The 11,077-nt window shown below is 55.4% G+C and overlaps 2 protein-coding genes across 4 annotated transcripts; one reads left to right on the top strand and one right to left on the bottom strand.

Annotated features, from left to right (window-relative positions):
* Positions 1 to 539: 539 nt before the first annotated feature.
* On the top strand, positions 540 to 5,626 carry RAB3A (RAB3A, member RAS oncogene family). The gene is made up of 5 exons (XM_081076906.1): positions 540 to 695; positions 1,810 to 2,037; positions 3,089 to 3,207; positions 3,787 to 3,911; positions 4,763 to 5,626. Exons 2-5 carry the CDS (start codon positions 1,810 to 1,812, stop codon positions 4,951 to 4,953), a joined length of 663 nt encoding a protein of 220 aa, XP_080933032.1. The 5' UTR covers positions 540 to 695; the 3' UTR covers positions 4,954 to 5,626.
* Positions 5,627 to 5,658: 32 nt separating this feature from the next.
* MPV17L2 (MPV17 mitochondrial inner membrane protein like 2) lies at positions 5,659 to 10,340 on the bottom strand (the record flags this gene model as incomplete). 3 transcript variants are annotated; one of them, XM_081076892.1, is made up of 5 exons in its annotated part: positions 8,548 to 10,340; positions 7,630 to 7,800; positions 6,837 to 6,913; positions 6,566 to 6,693; positions 5,659 to 6,362 (listed from the first exon to the last, which is right to left on the bottom strand). In XM_081076892.1, the coding sequence occupies exons 1-5, from the start codon at positions 8,732 to 8,734 to the stop codon at positions 6,227 to 6,229; spliced, it is 699 nt and encodes a 232-aa protein (XP_080933018.1). In that variant the 5' UTR covers positions 8,735 to 10,340. The 3 variants fall into 3 exon arrangements, with proteins under 3 accessions (XP_080933018.1, XP_080933020.1, XP_080933019.1); XM_081076894.1 differs by lacking the exon at positions 7,630 to 7,800 and having other exon boundaries at positions 8,548 to 8,822; XM_081076893.1 differs by lacking the exon at positions 5,659 to 6,362 and having other exon boundaries at positions 6,562 to 6,693; positions 8,548 to 8,821.
* Between the last annotated feature and the right edge of the window lie 737 nt (positions 10,341 to 11,077).

Below are 11,077 nucleotides of genomic sequence, written 5' to 3'. Positions count from 1 at the left end.
CTTATTTATTTTGAGCCCCATAAATAGGGGTCATGGAGCAGCTCTCGACCTCTGTTCCTCTTTTCTGAAACTGGGAATAGGTCACAGAATTCTGGTTTGAGTGGGGGACGCCGGAGTGTCCAACCTGAACCGGCGGGGGCGGGGAAGGGGAACGCCCCCTGAAGATCCCGGCTCAGCGAAGGCCTCAGCCTCTCGTCCCTTCAGTCACCAGAGAGCCACCATTGGACGCAAGGAGGAAGATAATAATCTTTGATTGGCTACTCGGCCCGTCGCTCGGGTGCTTAAGCCAGTGAGAGAATGACGCGCAGCCCCGCCTCCATGACACTGAGGAGAGGCGGAGCCGGAAAGCTATCCTCCCCCTCCTGCAACGTTCCCACCCGTTACTGGATACGCACGCTGGGCCCCGCTCCCTTTGTGCGTCAATCTGCGTGGGAGCCCCGCCCCTCCTGGCTCTGCGAGCATCAGTGGGCCATATCTCCATGCGCGGCTCCGCCCCAGGGTGGTGTCACGGACTTATCTGCATGTGAGGCCCCGCCCCACTCTTTGCAGGACGTCACCGCGGACTGCAGGGGCCTGAGCCGCTGCCACTGCCGCCGCTGCCGCGCAGCCCCACATCAGCTCACTGGGGGCCAGTCACCACTGCTGCCAAAAAAGTCGCTGCCGCTAGAGTCACCACCGCATCGGTGCAAGGCAAGGTGAGCCCCGGGGCCGCCCGGTGCGCTCCCGCTGGGAGCACCTAAATAACCTTCATTTGACTGGTGGGCTGGCGGGGGTCGGAGACGAGGATGGGGGTATTAAAGGGGGGAAGGATGCGGTGGTCGCAGGCCTGGGGAAGGATAGGGCTCTGGCTCCGCTACTTGTCCGATTCTCACCCCCCCGTACCCCCCCACCCCCGGCTCTGCGGCGGAGGGGGAGGGGAGACGAGTGCCTTGCGGGAAGCTGTGCGTGCGCGTGCGCGGGGTGTGCACACGCGTGTGCGCGCTCTTCTGTGCCGGTGGGTCTTTGTGTACCCTTGCGTGTGTTCCTGGGTATGTTCGTATAACCCTATAGGGACTGACCCAAGTGTGTGCCTGCTGCACGCGTGTGGAGGGAAACGCGTGGATTGTGTGTGTGCGTGCACAATCGTGTGCATATGTGCACGGGGATACTTGACCATGTGAGTGACGTGTACACGCCTGCATGGGGGGAGGGCGCCACGCGCACGGGTAGGTTTGCACATTTGTATATGCGTGTCAGTGTGCAGGCAGGTGTCTGCGTCTCTGTCCTGTGCGCCGACTATTCGACCCTCATATGTGCACTCGCCTGTATGCGTGTGTGTGCCCTGTTGTGTGCACGTGAGCGTGTGCACGCTCCGCCCCCATCATGTGATGCAGCTGCCTCAGATTGAGCTCTGCCACCCTGGGGGCCTGGGGAAAGAGGGGCTGCAGACGTCTATCCCCTCGTGGACCATCCACGTGTGTACGAGTGTGCACGTGCACTGGCTCTCCGTTCTGAGAAACAAATGATTGATGGTAGGTCCTGGCGGCAGTCGTAGGGTTACAGCTGGATCTGGGGTGCAGGCCTGCTGGAGGGGGCTGCAGAGGTGTCCCCATCCCTATTGCTTTGAGCTCCTTCCTGAACCCCTCACCCCCACCTTTCAAGGTCATGCCCCGCCCTCTGCCTTGGGCTTCACAGTTAGTACTGGGACTTCTGATGGGATGAAGGTAATCTTAGCATGCTAGTCCCTCTCTGTGGCTCTGGTGTTCTGTACATCCCGAGCCTGGGAATGGCAGGGGACCCTTCACATTAGCCTGTGCCCTGCACCTTTAGATGGCGTCGGCCACAGACTCGCGCTATGGGCAGAAGGAGTCCTCGGACCAGAACTTCGATTACATGTTCAAGATCCTCATCATTGGCAACAGCAGCGTGGGCAAGACGTCCTTCCTGTTCCGCTACGCAGACGACTCCTTCACGCCCGCTTTCGTCAGCACTGTGGGCATCGACTTCAAGGTCAAGACCATCTACCGCAATGACAAGAGGATCAAGCTGCAGATCTGGGTGGGTCCAGCTGGGGAGCTCCCAGCTCCATCACGCTCCCTTCCCAGAAAAGCAGCCCCAGCTTTGCCTATCTCATTCTTGTCTAGATTCATTCATTTGTACACTGGGCATGTATCAGGTGCCTACTAGATACCAGAGGCACAGAAGAGAGCACCCCTGCTCCTCCATCAGAGCCTAATCAGTGCTCTCCAGGGCTGGGGGAGGAGACAACGCTGGGTCCTCTCCTACCTCGATATTGGCAGGAGCATGAATGGGCTTGGTGCCTCACTTCCCCCATCTGCAAGCTCTTCCATATGTCTGAGGTTTCACCAGATCTTGGTCCCCAAACTCATTGCCAGGTAGAGGCACAGGTACCTCCCCTAGGGTTGTCTGGCTACTTCCCCCAACCACACAGAGGCCTGAAGGAGCCTGTTAGTTCCAAGCCCTCCCAGGGCTCCCATTTCATGCAGGGGAAAGCCGGCATCTCTCCCCAGGCCTAGGAGACCCTGCCTGGTGTGTCCTTGTGATACTTCCCCCCGGTCTGTCTTCCTCCATCCTCAACTTATCCTCCTTAGTGTTTCTCAAACATAGTAGACCGTCCTACATCAGCATCTTTGCTCTGGCTGTGCCTTTTGCCTGGGCTGTCCTTCTCCTGATCTCCACGTCTCCTACACTGCCCATGCCGGTCAGGCTTTATTTTCCTCCTCAATCCTATATTTTTTTCTTTTCACGTTTCCTGCCCTGAGCTGTCAGTTCCACGGGGACAGTGATTTTTGTCTACTTTGTTTACAGCTGTGTCCCCAGTGCCCAGTGCAAGGTGTGGCCAAGGGCAGTGTCCTAGACATGTGTATTGATGAGAGGGAACAATTCTGCAGGTACTGAGCTCTGTAGGATGATTGAACACCAGTTCTCAGTGCAGGCAGCTGGCTGGCTCTTCCTGACTTCCTGTGTCTCTGGGGAAGCCCCTACTTCTCTCTGGGCCTCTGGGGTGCTGGAGTGGACAATTGCAGAGCTCGTTTCCACTCTGTGGAGCTTCCGTATGTGTCCTCTCTCATCTTCTCCTCTTCCATAGGACACGGCGGGGCAAGAACGGTACCGAACTATCACCACAGCCTACTACCGGGGTGCCATGGGCTTCATCCTCATGTACGACATCACCAACGAGGAGTCCTTCAATGCTGTGCAAGACTGGTGAGCACACACCTACCCCCCCTCAGACTGTGTTCTGAGCTGGGCTTGGGACAAAGCCTGGGGCAAAGGCTGATGAGGGAGCCCCCGCCTCCTGGTAGAAATGTAAATGACAATATTGGGGTCTCAGACCTGCTATCAATCTATAATCATTAAAACACGATGTCATTGGCTCAAAAATAATGGGAAAAAAGGATTTCAGGTGGAAAAATGAAACTATAAACATATAGAAAAAAATCTAGAGGGGGGTGCAGAAAATATAAGGACAGTTTGCACAGGTTGAAGGACATGAACATTTACATTTTCTGCCTAAAAGTAATGATAAATTTTTAAAAACTTCTGGTTTTGCTGAAGGAGAAATTCTTCTCTCCAGAGGCAGAGATCTGGGAATGATGGGAGGCTGCTGGAAAAGTGGGGTTTCCAAGTCAGGGAACTGCTGGAGCAGAGACACAGAGGAGAGTGCTCTTGGCAGGACAGAGGCTGGAAGAACTGAACCTGCCGTGTTCAATGAATAGAGTGGGGTGAGGAAGTGGAGCTCGGATCCTCCAAGCCCTAACCTGCCCCTGTGGCCCCCTCCACCAGGTCGACCCAGATCAAGACCTACTCTTGGGACAATGCCCAGGTGCTGCTGGTGGGGAACAAGTGTGACATGGAGGACGAGCGGGTGGTATCATCGGAACGCGGCCGGCAGCTGGCTGACCACCTCGGTGAGTGCCCGGTGGGGCGAGACACCTACAGGCTAGAAGAGGGACCCTGAGGCCCTGAGAGAGGAGGGGCACACCCACGGTCTCTCAGCAAAGCCAGGCTGGGGCCTGGATTCCTATCTAGACAATTTATATTTTCTGCAAGGTGGACCTTGACGGATGTATATAATTTACTCTGCAGGAAGTTACTGATTCATTCTGAGATCCTCACTGCCCAACTTTGTGCTGGGTGTTGTTGGGCCCACGAAAGGCCTCCAGTCTTGTGGGGGTAGAGGGAGAAGGACCTGGGCGGGGGGGAGTCCAGCGGGGAGCCAGGCTTTGCCTGGCATAAGTAAGGCTTCTTGGATGGGGGAGACACTGTACCTGGTACTTGAAGAAAGGGAGGTCCTTCAGGGAGAAGAGTTTGGGCAAAGATCCTATGAATTTTGGCAAATAGTCTTACATAGCTGCCACATGAGGCTCACTGGGTGACTGATCACGCAAGGCCTGGCCCTGTGAAGAGCTGGGACTGTTCTGAGGGCAACAAGGAATGAGAGTGTGAACAGGGGAGGGCACAACCAGATCTGAGTGTCAGGTCCCACCAGGGTCAGTGCATGGGGCTGGGCTGAGTGGTGGGGAAGAGAGGAGTGGGTCTTGCCAGGGTCCTGGGGACAATAAGGAGACAGTTTTAGGGTCAAGAAAGGAGTGCAAGAAATACAGGGCTGACTCAGTTCACTGTTACTTTCCCATGGGGCCTGCCAGTGCCTTTCTGGTATGGTCAGCACTGGGAATCTCCGGGTATTTCTGGCCTCAGAGGATCGTCTCTAGGAGTGGGGGGGGTCCAGGGTCTTCACCCCTCCCTTCCCTGACTACAGGGTTCGAATTCTTTGAGGCAAGCGCCAAGGACAACATTAATGTCAAGCAGACCTTTGAGCGCCTGGTGGATGTCATCTGCGAGAAGATGTCTGAGTCGCTGGACACGGCCGACCCCGCGGTTACGGGCGCCAAGCAGGGCCCACAGCTCACGGACCAGCAGGCGCCTCCACACCAGGACTGCGCTTGTTGAGCGCGAGCTGGCCCATCCTGGTCCCCATCCCTGCCTCCCCCCCTACCCTGCGTCCTCCCCCAGGTCTGACCTGGACGCCCCCACCCCCGGCTGTGGGCACGAGACCCCTGCCCCCGACTTAGCCCGTCACCCTTATTTATTACTGTAGCTATTTATTTATTTATTTATTTATTGGAGATGTCCACTGGGGGCTCGGCACCCCACCCACCCTGTACATATAGCCCTGTCCCCCGCTCTGCCGTGGCGTGGCGTGGCCCCTTGAACTTACCACTCACCCTCCTCTCCAGACCTTACCTTTTTAAAAATTCACCCCCCCCATGAATAGTTCTCGGTTTTTAAGAGGGACCAGATGATACCCAAGGGCAGGGTAACTGGATGATGGGAGGTAGCCAGGCCTGCCAGACCCTTGGCTGTGACATGGGGGGCTGAGGCCATAGTGGGGTCTCAGCAAGGACCACAGGGTGGGTCGGAACTGGGCAATGGCCCTCGTGGCTCCTGGACCCCCAAGGTTGTACCTTTTTTCTTGGAGGGGAGGCTGCTGTGGGTACTCAGCACCCTAGGACCCCCCACCCCCACCAGACCTATCTGATGTCATGAGTGTCAAATGTGCCCCCACTCCCCCAGGAGATGTCATGACAACACTACACACACCCAATAAAGCAAATGGACAATGCTGTGTCCCTACGAGTGCCGCCTTCCAGCACTGGCGTAGTCATCCACAAGACTTTCAATTACAGATAGAATTTAATCGTTTCCACAGTTCGTGACCAGAGCATGACACTGGCGCTGCCTAGCCCTGCCCAAGGCTCCAGATCCTGGGGGCCGACTCCAGGCCAGGCCCTGCTCCGAGGGGATGGGCGATGTCCCCACCTTGGTTCCAGGGCCCAGAGCCCAGCCCACAGTAGTGCTGTGGGGTTGGGGCTTGGGACTATCTGGGTAGCTGGGGCCCAGTGCTGAGGATGGGCCATCCTGGGCCCTGAGGCTCTGGGTGAGAAGGGCTGGGGGATGACTACCCAGCTGTATGGCTGTGTTCCAGATGGTGAAATTGAGGCCTGGTAGTAGGCTTGGAAGGGGTATGCCAGCCAGACGCCCAGGAATGGGGGTGGGGCTGGGACTTGGCCCAGGACCCTAGCCTGGCCTGCTTCAGAAGCCCACTCCCCTTACTGCCCAGGCTGGTGGTCAGCTGGAGGTCAGTCTTGCCCAGTCTGGCATCCAGTTGGGAGGCAGGGTAGCTCAGTCTGCATGTTGCCCAGGGGCACTCAGCCAGGTGGCGTTAGGGCACCTGGGATCTGTCCTCACAAGAGGGTCTGGCCACATGCTGCATTGGTCCTTCAGGTTCCTCTTCACGGAGCCCTCCTCCACCTGTCTGGGGGCTGGGGTCAGCCTCACTGGAAAGATGCGGCAGGGACCTGGCCAAGGTCCCATCAGATAGCTGAGAGAGGCTCGGTATTCATCCCGTTGGTGATCAGCTCCCCACCCACCCACTCCAGGATGCAGGCTGTCAAGGGCACAGGAGGCCTCCACGCTGGAGGGTAGCTGTACTGCCATGTGGGGCTCACATGTGTGGCCCCTGAGGAGTCCCCTGGGAACTGGGTCCACCCACTGTGCTCACCGGTACTTCAGGTAGGAGAGGTATGTGTCCCAGCCCAGTGTCAGGCCGTTGATATAGGTGACTCGGAATTGGGGGGGCACGAAGAGGAAGTTCACCAGCTGCGCAGCGGGCCACACGCACCAGTCAGCCTGTGGGGAGGTGCAAAGTACGGTAAGGGATGGGCCAAAGGGACCTGGGGGGGGGGGCCTGATGGCTGCGAGGCGTGGGGCAGGATAGATGGAAGGGAGTGGGGAATGAACAGGATGGGAGGTGTTTGGGAGAGTACGCCTACCTTGTAGAATTCCCAGAATTTGTCCCGCAGCTCCTGGCAGCTCTGGTCCAGGGTCTGGCCCTCTAGGCAGCCAAGACCTGGGAAGGAAATGAGAGTGTCAGAGGCTGGTGAGTCCCAATAATGAAGTGGGCGGGACCCTGAGGGACAGTCTCCCAAGCTGAGGAACCAGGACATTTAAAAGCTTTGCAGTAGGAAGAGCGGTACAGTAGGGTGGCAGGTGTGAGGAAACAACACTGAGCAAGTAGGTCCCAGTGAGGGAGACGGGTTACAAATAAACACATACCAGGAAGGATAGAGACACACCCTTCCTAATGCTGAGGCTGTTTTATTACCAGTCCTGGGGGATGGGAAATGAGCAACTTTCTTCCCAGAGCTAAAAACTGGGATGATTGCGCGCCATCAAACCCTAGTCTCATTCAGCTCCTCTTCCTTCAGCCTTAGGGCCTTTGCATGGGCTGTTCTGTTTCTCTGGCTGCTGATTCCTATTTCAAGTCTCAACTGAGTTCCTCTCCTTTAGGAAGCCCTCCCAACAACCGTCTGGGGCTGTCCCATCAGACAGACACTCTCCTCATCCCTCCTACATTTAGAACCATTGTCTGTGATTCTGCCATTCACACCTACACCTGCCCCACTGGGTCTCTCCTGTCACCACTGTGACCCACACTCCAGTCCAGGGCCACCCACACAGGAGGTACATCAGAAATGTACCTCTGCATCCTTCTTAACCCAAGTCTGGCTTTGTCCCTCCCAACCTATGAGCGTTTGCAAAGCCCAAGCTCACTGGGCTCCTTACCCAAGAAGTACCAGACACCCAGCATGGGAGAGGCCACCAGCTGGTCCACAAGGACCTTCCTGAGGATGTTTGGAAGGCCACGGAGGCCAGATGCAGGGAGCAGGTGGTCCAGCCAGAGGTACCAGTAGTGCAGGAAGGGGCCCATGCTGCAGCCCACCGCAAACATGCTCGCTGAGGGTAATGCAAGAATCAGGGGGGCCACGTAAGTCCAGCAAACTTTTTTTTTTTTTGTCCAGCAAACTTCTTAATCCACTCCCTCCCTGGCTAAGACCTGGGTAAGCCTGACACCCTCCCAGAGCCCATTACCAGCTCCACAGCCAGGCCTCCTTTCACATCTCACCTCAACCCTTCACCCTGTGAGGGTGTTCTACCTTTGCCCTGCTTTCCAGAGGAGAAAACCGGGCACAACGGGAAGGGAACTTTGGGGCCAGGATGCTCCCAGACTACCCCGGGTGCAGCCTCGCGTGCTCAGTGCTCGGTCCCTCAGTGCAGGAGGGAGGGAAGCGCCCGAGGGGTGGGCGGTGACGAGACCCACGGGATTGGAATAGACAGAAAACGCTGCTATGGGAGGGAACAGAAACCCAGGGGGGTGGGAGGGGACGACTCAGAGGGTGGGAGTGAAGAGAAACCTCAGGTATGGGAGAGGACAGAGACCCGGGCTAGGACGAGATGGAGACCCGGAGAAGGAAGAGGACAGAGATCTGGGGTGGGAGGGGGACAGGTTATAAACACGCGTGAGAGGGGAGACCCGGGGGCGGCTGTTAGGTTCTAGGGTGCACGCGGAGATCAAGGGTCCTGCCGAGGACTAAGGCCACAGGTTAAGGGTCAGGCCCGCGGATCTGGCCTAGGGGTCTTCAAGTCTGAGGTCAGGATCAAAGGTTCTCCGGGGTTAGGGGCCAACAGCGCCCGTCAACTTACCTGAACGCCGCGGGTCGAACTTCTGGCCGGGCCGGGAGCGGATCTCCCAGGACTGGCGCACGCCGTCCCCGGTCGCCATAAGAACGCCGCAGCCCAGCGTGTTGGTGACGAGCAGCGCACGGCCTTGGAACAGTGGCTGCCCCGCTGCCCACAGGCCGCGCAGCCAGCGCCCACCGCCCGACGCCATCGCACGCCAGGACCAGGAACCCGCGCCCGGGGCACCGGGCCAGCGCCCAAGGGTCGTGCGTCCCCGCCGCGCCCGAAATGTCCGTCCCGCGCCGTGTTGGCCAATCGCTGACCGCTTGGCTTTCCACTTTGCCCACCCCAAGAGGCATTAGCCAATAAAAGACCGGCATCCCATCCTTCGGCCAATCAATCACAAGTAAGCGTCACACTGCACCACGCATGCCAATTGCTGAAGTCCCGCCCGGGCTTCTTCGCCTCTTTCGGCGCCCGTCTGTGGGTAGCCGTGGCCATATTCTTACCAGCTCAGTGGCCAATGTCAGGCCACCGTTATGCCTGTCGTCCCGCCTCCCACGTTGAAATGGCCAATCTTAGCAAGTTAGCAGACTTCTAGTATGTTACCTGTGCAGGGGTCCTCGCCCCTGTCAGAACAGAAAACAAGAGCGAAACAATTTTGCAGAGAGAAAGGTTTATTAAAGCGAAAGCTTGATGCACCAAGGGAGCACACTCGGAAAGAGAATGGATGTGGCTCCCTCAGGTTTACAGATTCAGTGGTTTTATAGGTTCTTGGTATTAGGAGCCACCCCTTTCCTTTCCCTTCCCCAAACTATATTGAGGTGGATCCTGCACTGCACCTGCGCTGTGTACCTACCTGCTCCTTCTTGCATCGCAGGTCTCATTAGCATCCTAAATCTCTGCCTAGGGGAATATTTCTTATTATCATAATGAGGAAAAGTTAATTATAGGACTGCTCTTTTAACTAATGTGCAAGCGTGATTTTAGCAACTTGCCCTGGGCCCGCTTATCTCTTCTGCGATTATGGTTCTGTCCGCTCGTTATTGGCTAGGGGAGGTGAGTCAAGGTTCTGCATGACTACATTATGTGACCACAGACTATATTCCCCTCTAAGAGATTTTTATCCTCCTTAATCTTAAGGGGGTTGCTTCAAAGGTCTTATCTGAAACTACTTCCTGCTGATAGAGGGACTCTGTCAAGACCGTAAACCCAGGAGAAGTAGAAATCTCTGGCAACCTGATCCAAGGGTGGATACGCTCCTGAGCCTGGTATTTCATTGGTCAGGATTGGCTGGAACCATTGCACGTGTTTCATGAAACTGTTCGTTGAAGGCTGGAAGAAACAAACTTGACAAGGAGGTTAAACAGACAAGGACCAAAGAGCAGCGATAGGATAGTTATTAAAGACCTTAAAATGGGTAAAAACCAAATAAGGCTGTAGATGGCGCTCTTAATCACCGACCAGATTCTGTTAGGATTCGGTCTCTTGGTTATAGCGATGTAACCTGGATGTTGGCTTATCGACAGGTCTGTGTACTTGTTTTGACTCTCCCTGAGTTGTTAATATAAGTGTAGCAGGTTTTATTAAAGGCAGCGCAGATTACATCCCCCGCTCCGCCAGCAGATAGCCGGTCTATTGTCAAGGACTACATTTGCCGGTGAATCTAAGGAAGTTTGAAGGCCCTGGAGGGCTTCATATGCTTGGAGGAAGTGTTTTTGCCTCTATTATCCAGTTCAGACTGACAATAGCATATTTTGTTTTTTGAGTGTTTTTTGTTTTTGTTTTTTTTACAAAACTGCTGCCATCTGTCAACCACTCCTCATCTGGGTTTCCCAAAGGGGTATCTTGTAGGTCCATTCAATTAGGGTTTTTACATAAGAGTGTTTTAAGACTTTGCTCGTAGCTGAGGGAAGCACAGTGGCAGGGTTTCAAGTCTGACATGCCCTTAAGGTAAGGTCCAGGGTATCTAGCAATAGAGCCTGGTATTGAGTAAGCTTCCCTCCAGTTAGCCAGGATGTCCCTTTACTTCTAACATGTCCTGGATCGGATGAGGTGTAAAGACTTTGCGAGGTTGTCCCAAAGTCAATTTGGGGGCCTCCCTGACTAGGAGGGCCATGGCCACTATGGCTCTGAGGCCATCCTTGGGTCACAGGACCAGTTGTTTTGAAAAATAGGACACTGGTCTCTGTACAGGTCCCAATCTTTGGGTTAGAAGATTGGCCTAGTCTTTTGTGTACATAAAGGGAAAAAGGCTTTTTTTTTTTTCTTTTTTTAATCTGGAAGCCCCAAAGTAGGAGCTCGTCCTAATTCAGACTCTTACAGTCTCATAGGCCTGCTAACCAGTTTTATTCCATTGGAGAGGCTCCCAATGTAGACAATAAGTTGTGGCCAATTAGAGGAATGGGACACTCAGGAACATATAGGAAAGGAGTTATAATCTTAGACCCAGTATCATAAATAAAGGAAAAGTAAATTGTCTTACCTTAGGCTGGCCCTCTATTCCCGTCACTGTGCAGTTCGTATTAGAGAGAGGCCCAATGGGCTGGACAGA

This window comes from Rhinolophus hipposideros, assembly GCF_964194185.1.
Source record: "Rhinolophus hipposideros genome assembly, chromosome: 16".
In the NCBI taxonomy this organism is placed as follows: Eukaryota; Metazoa; Chordata; class Mammalia; order Chiroptera; family Rhinolophidae; genus Rhinolophus; species Rhinolophus hipposideros.
Note: the sequence above shows the minus strand (reverse complement) of the source record. Positions and strands in the feature narration are given on the sequence as shown.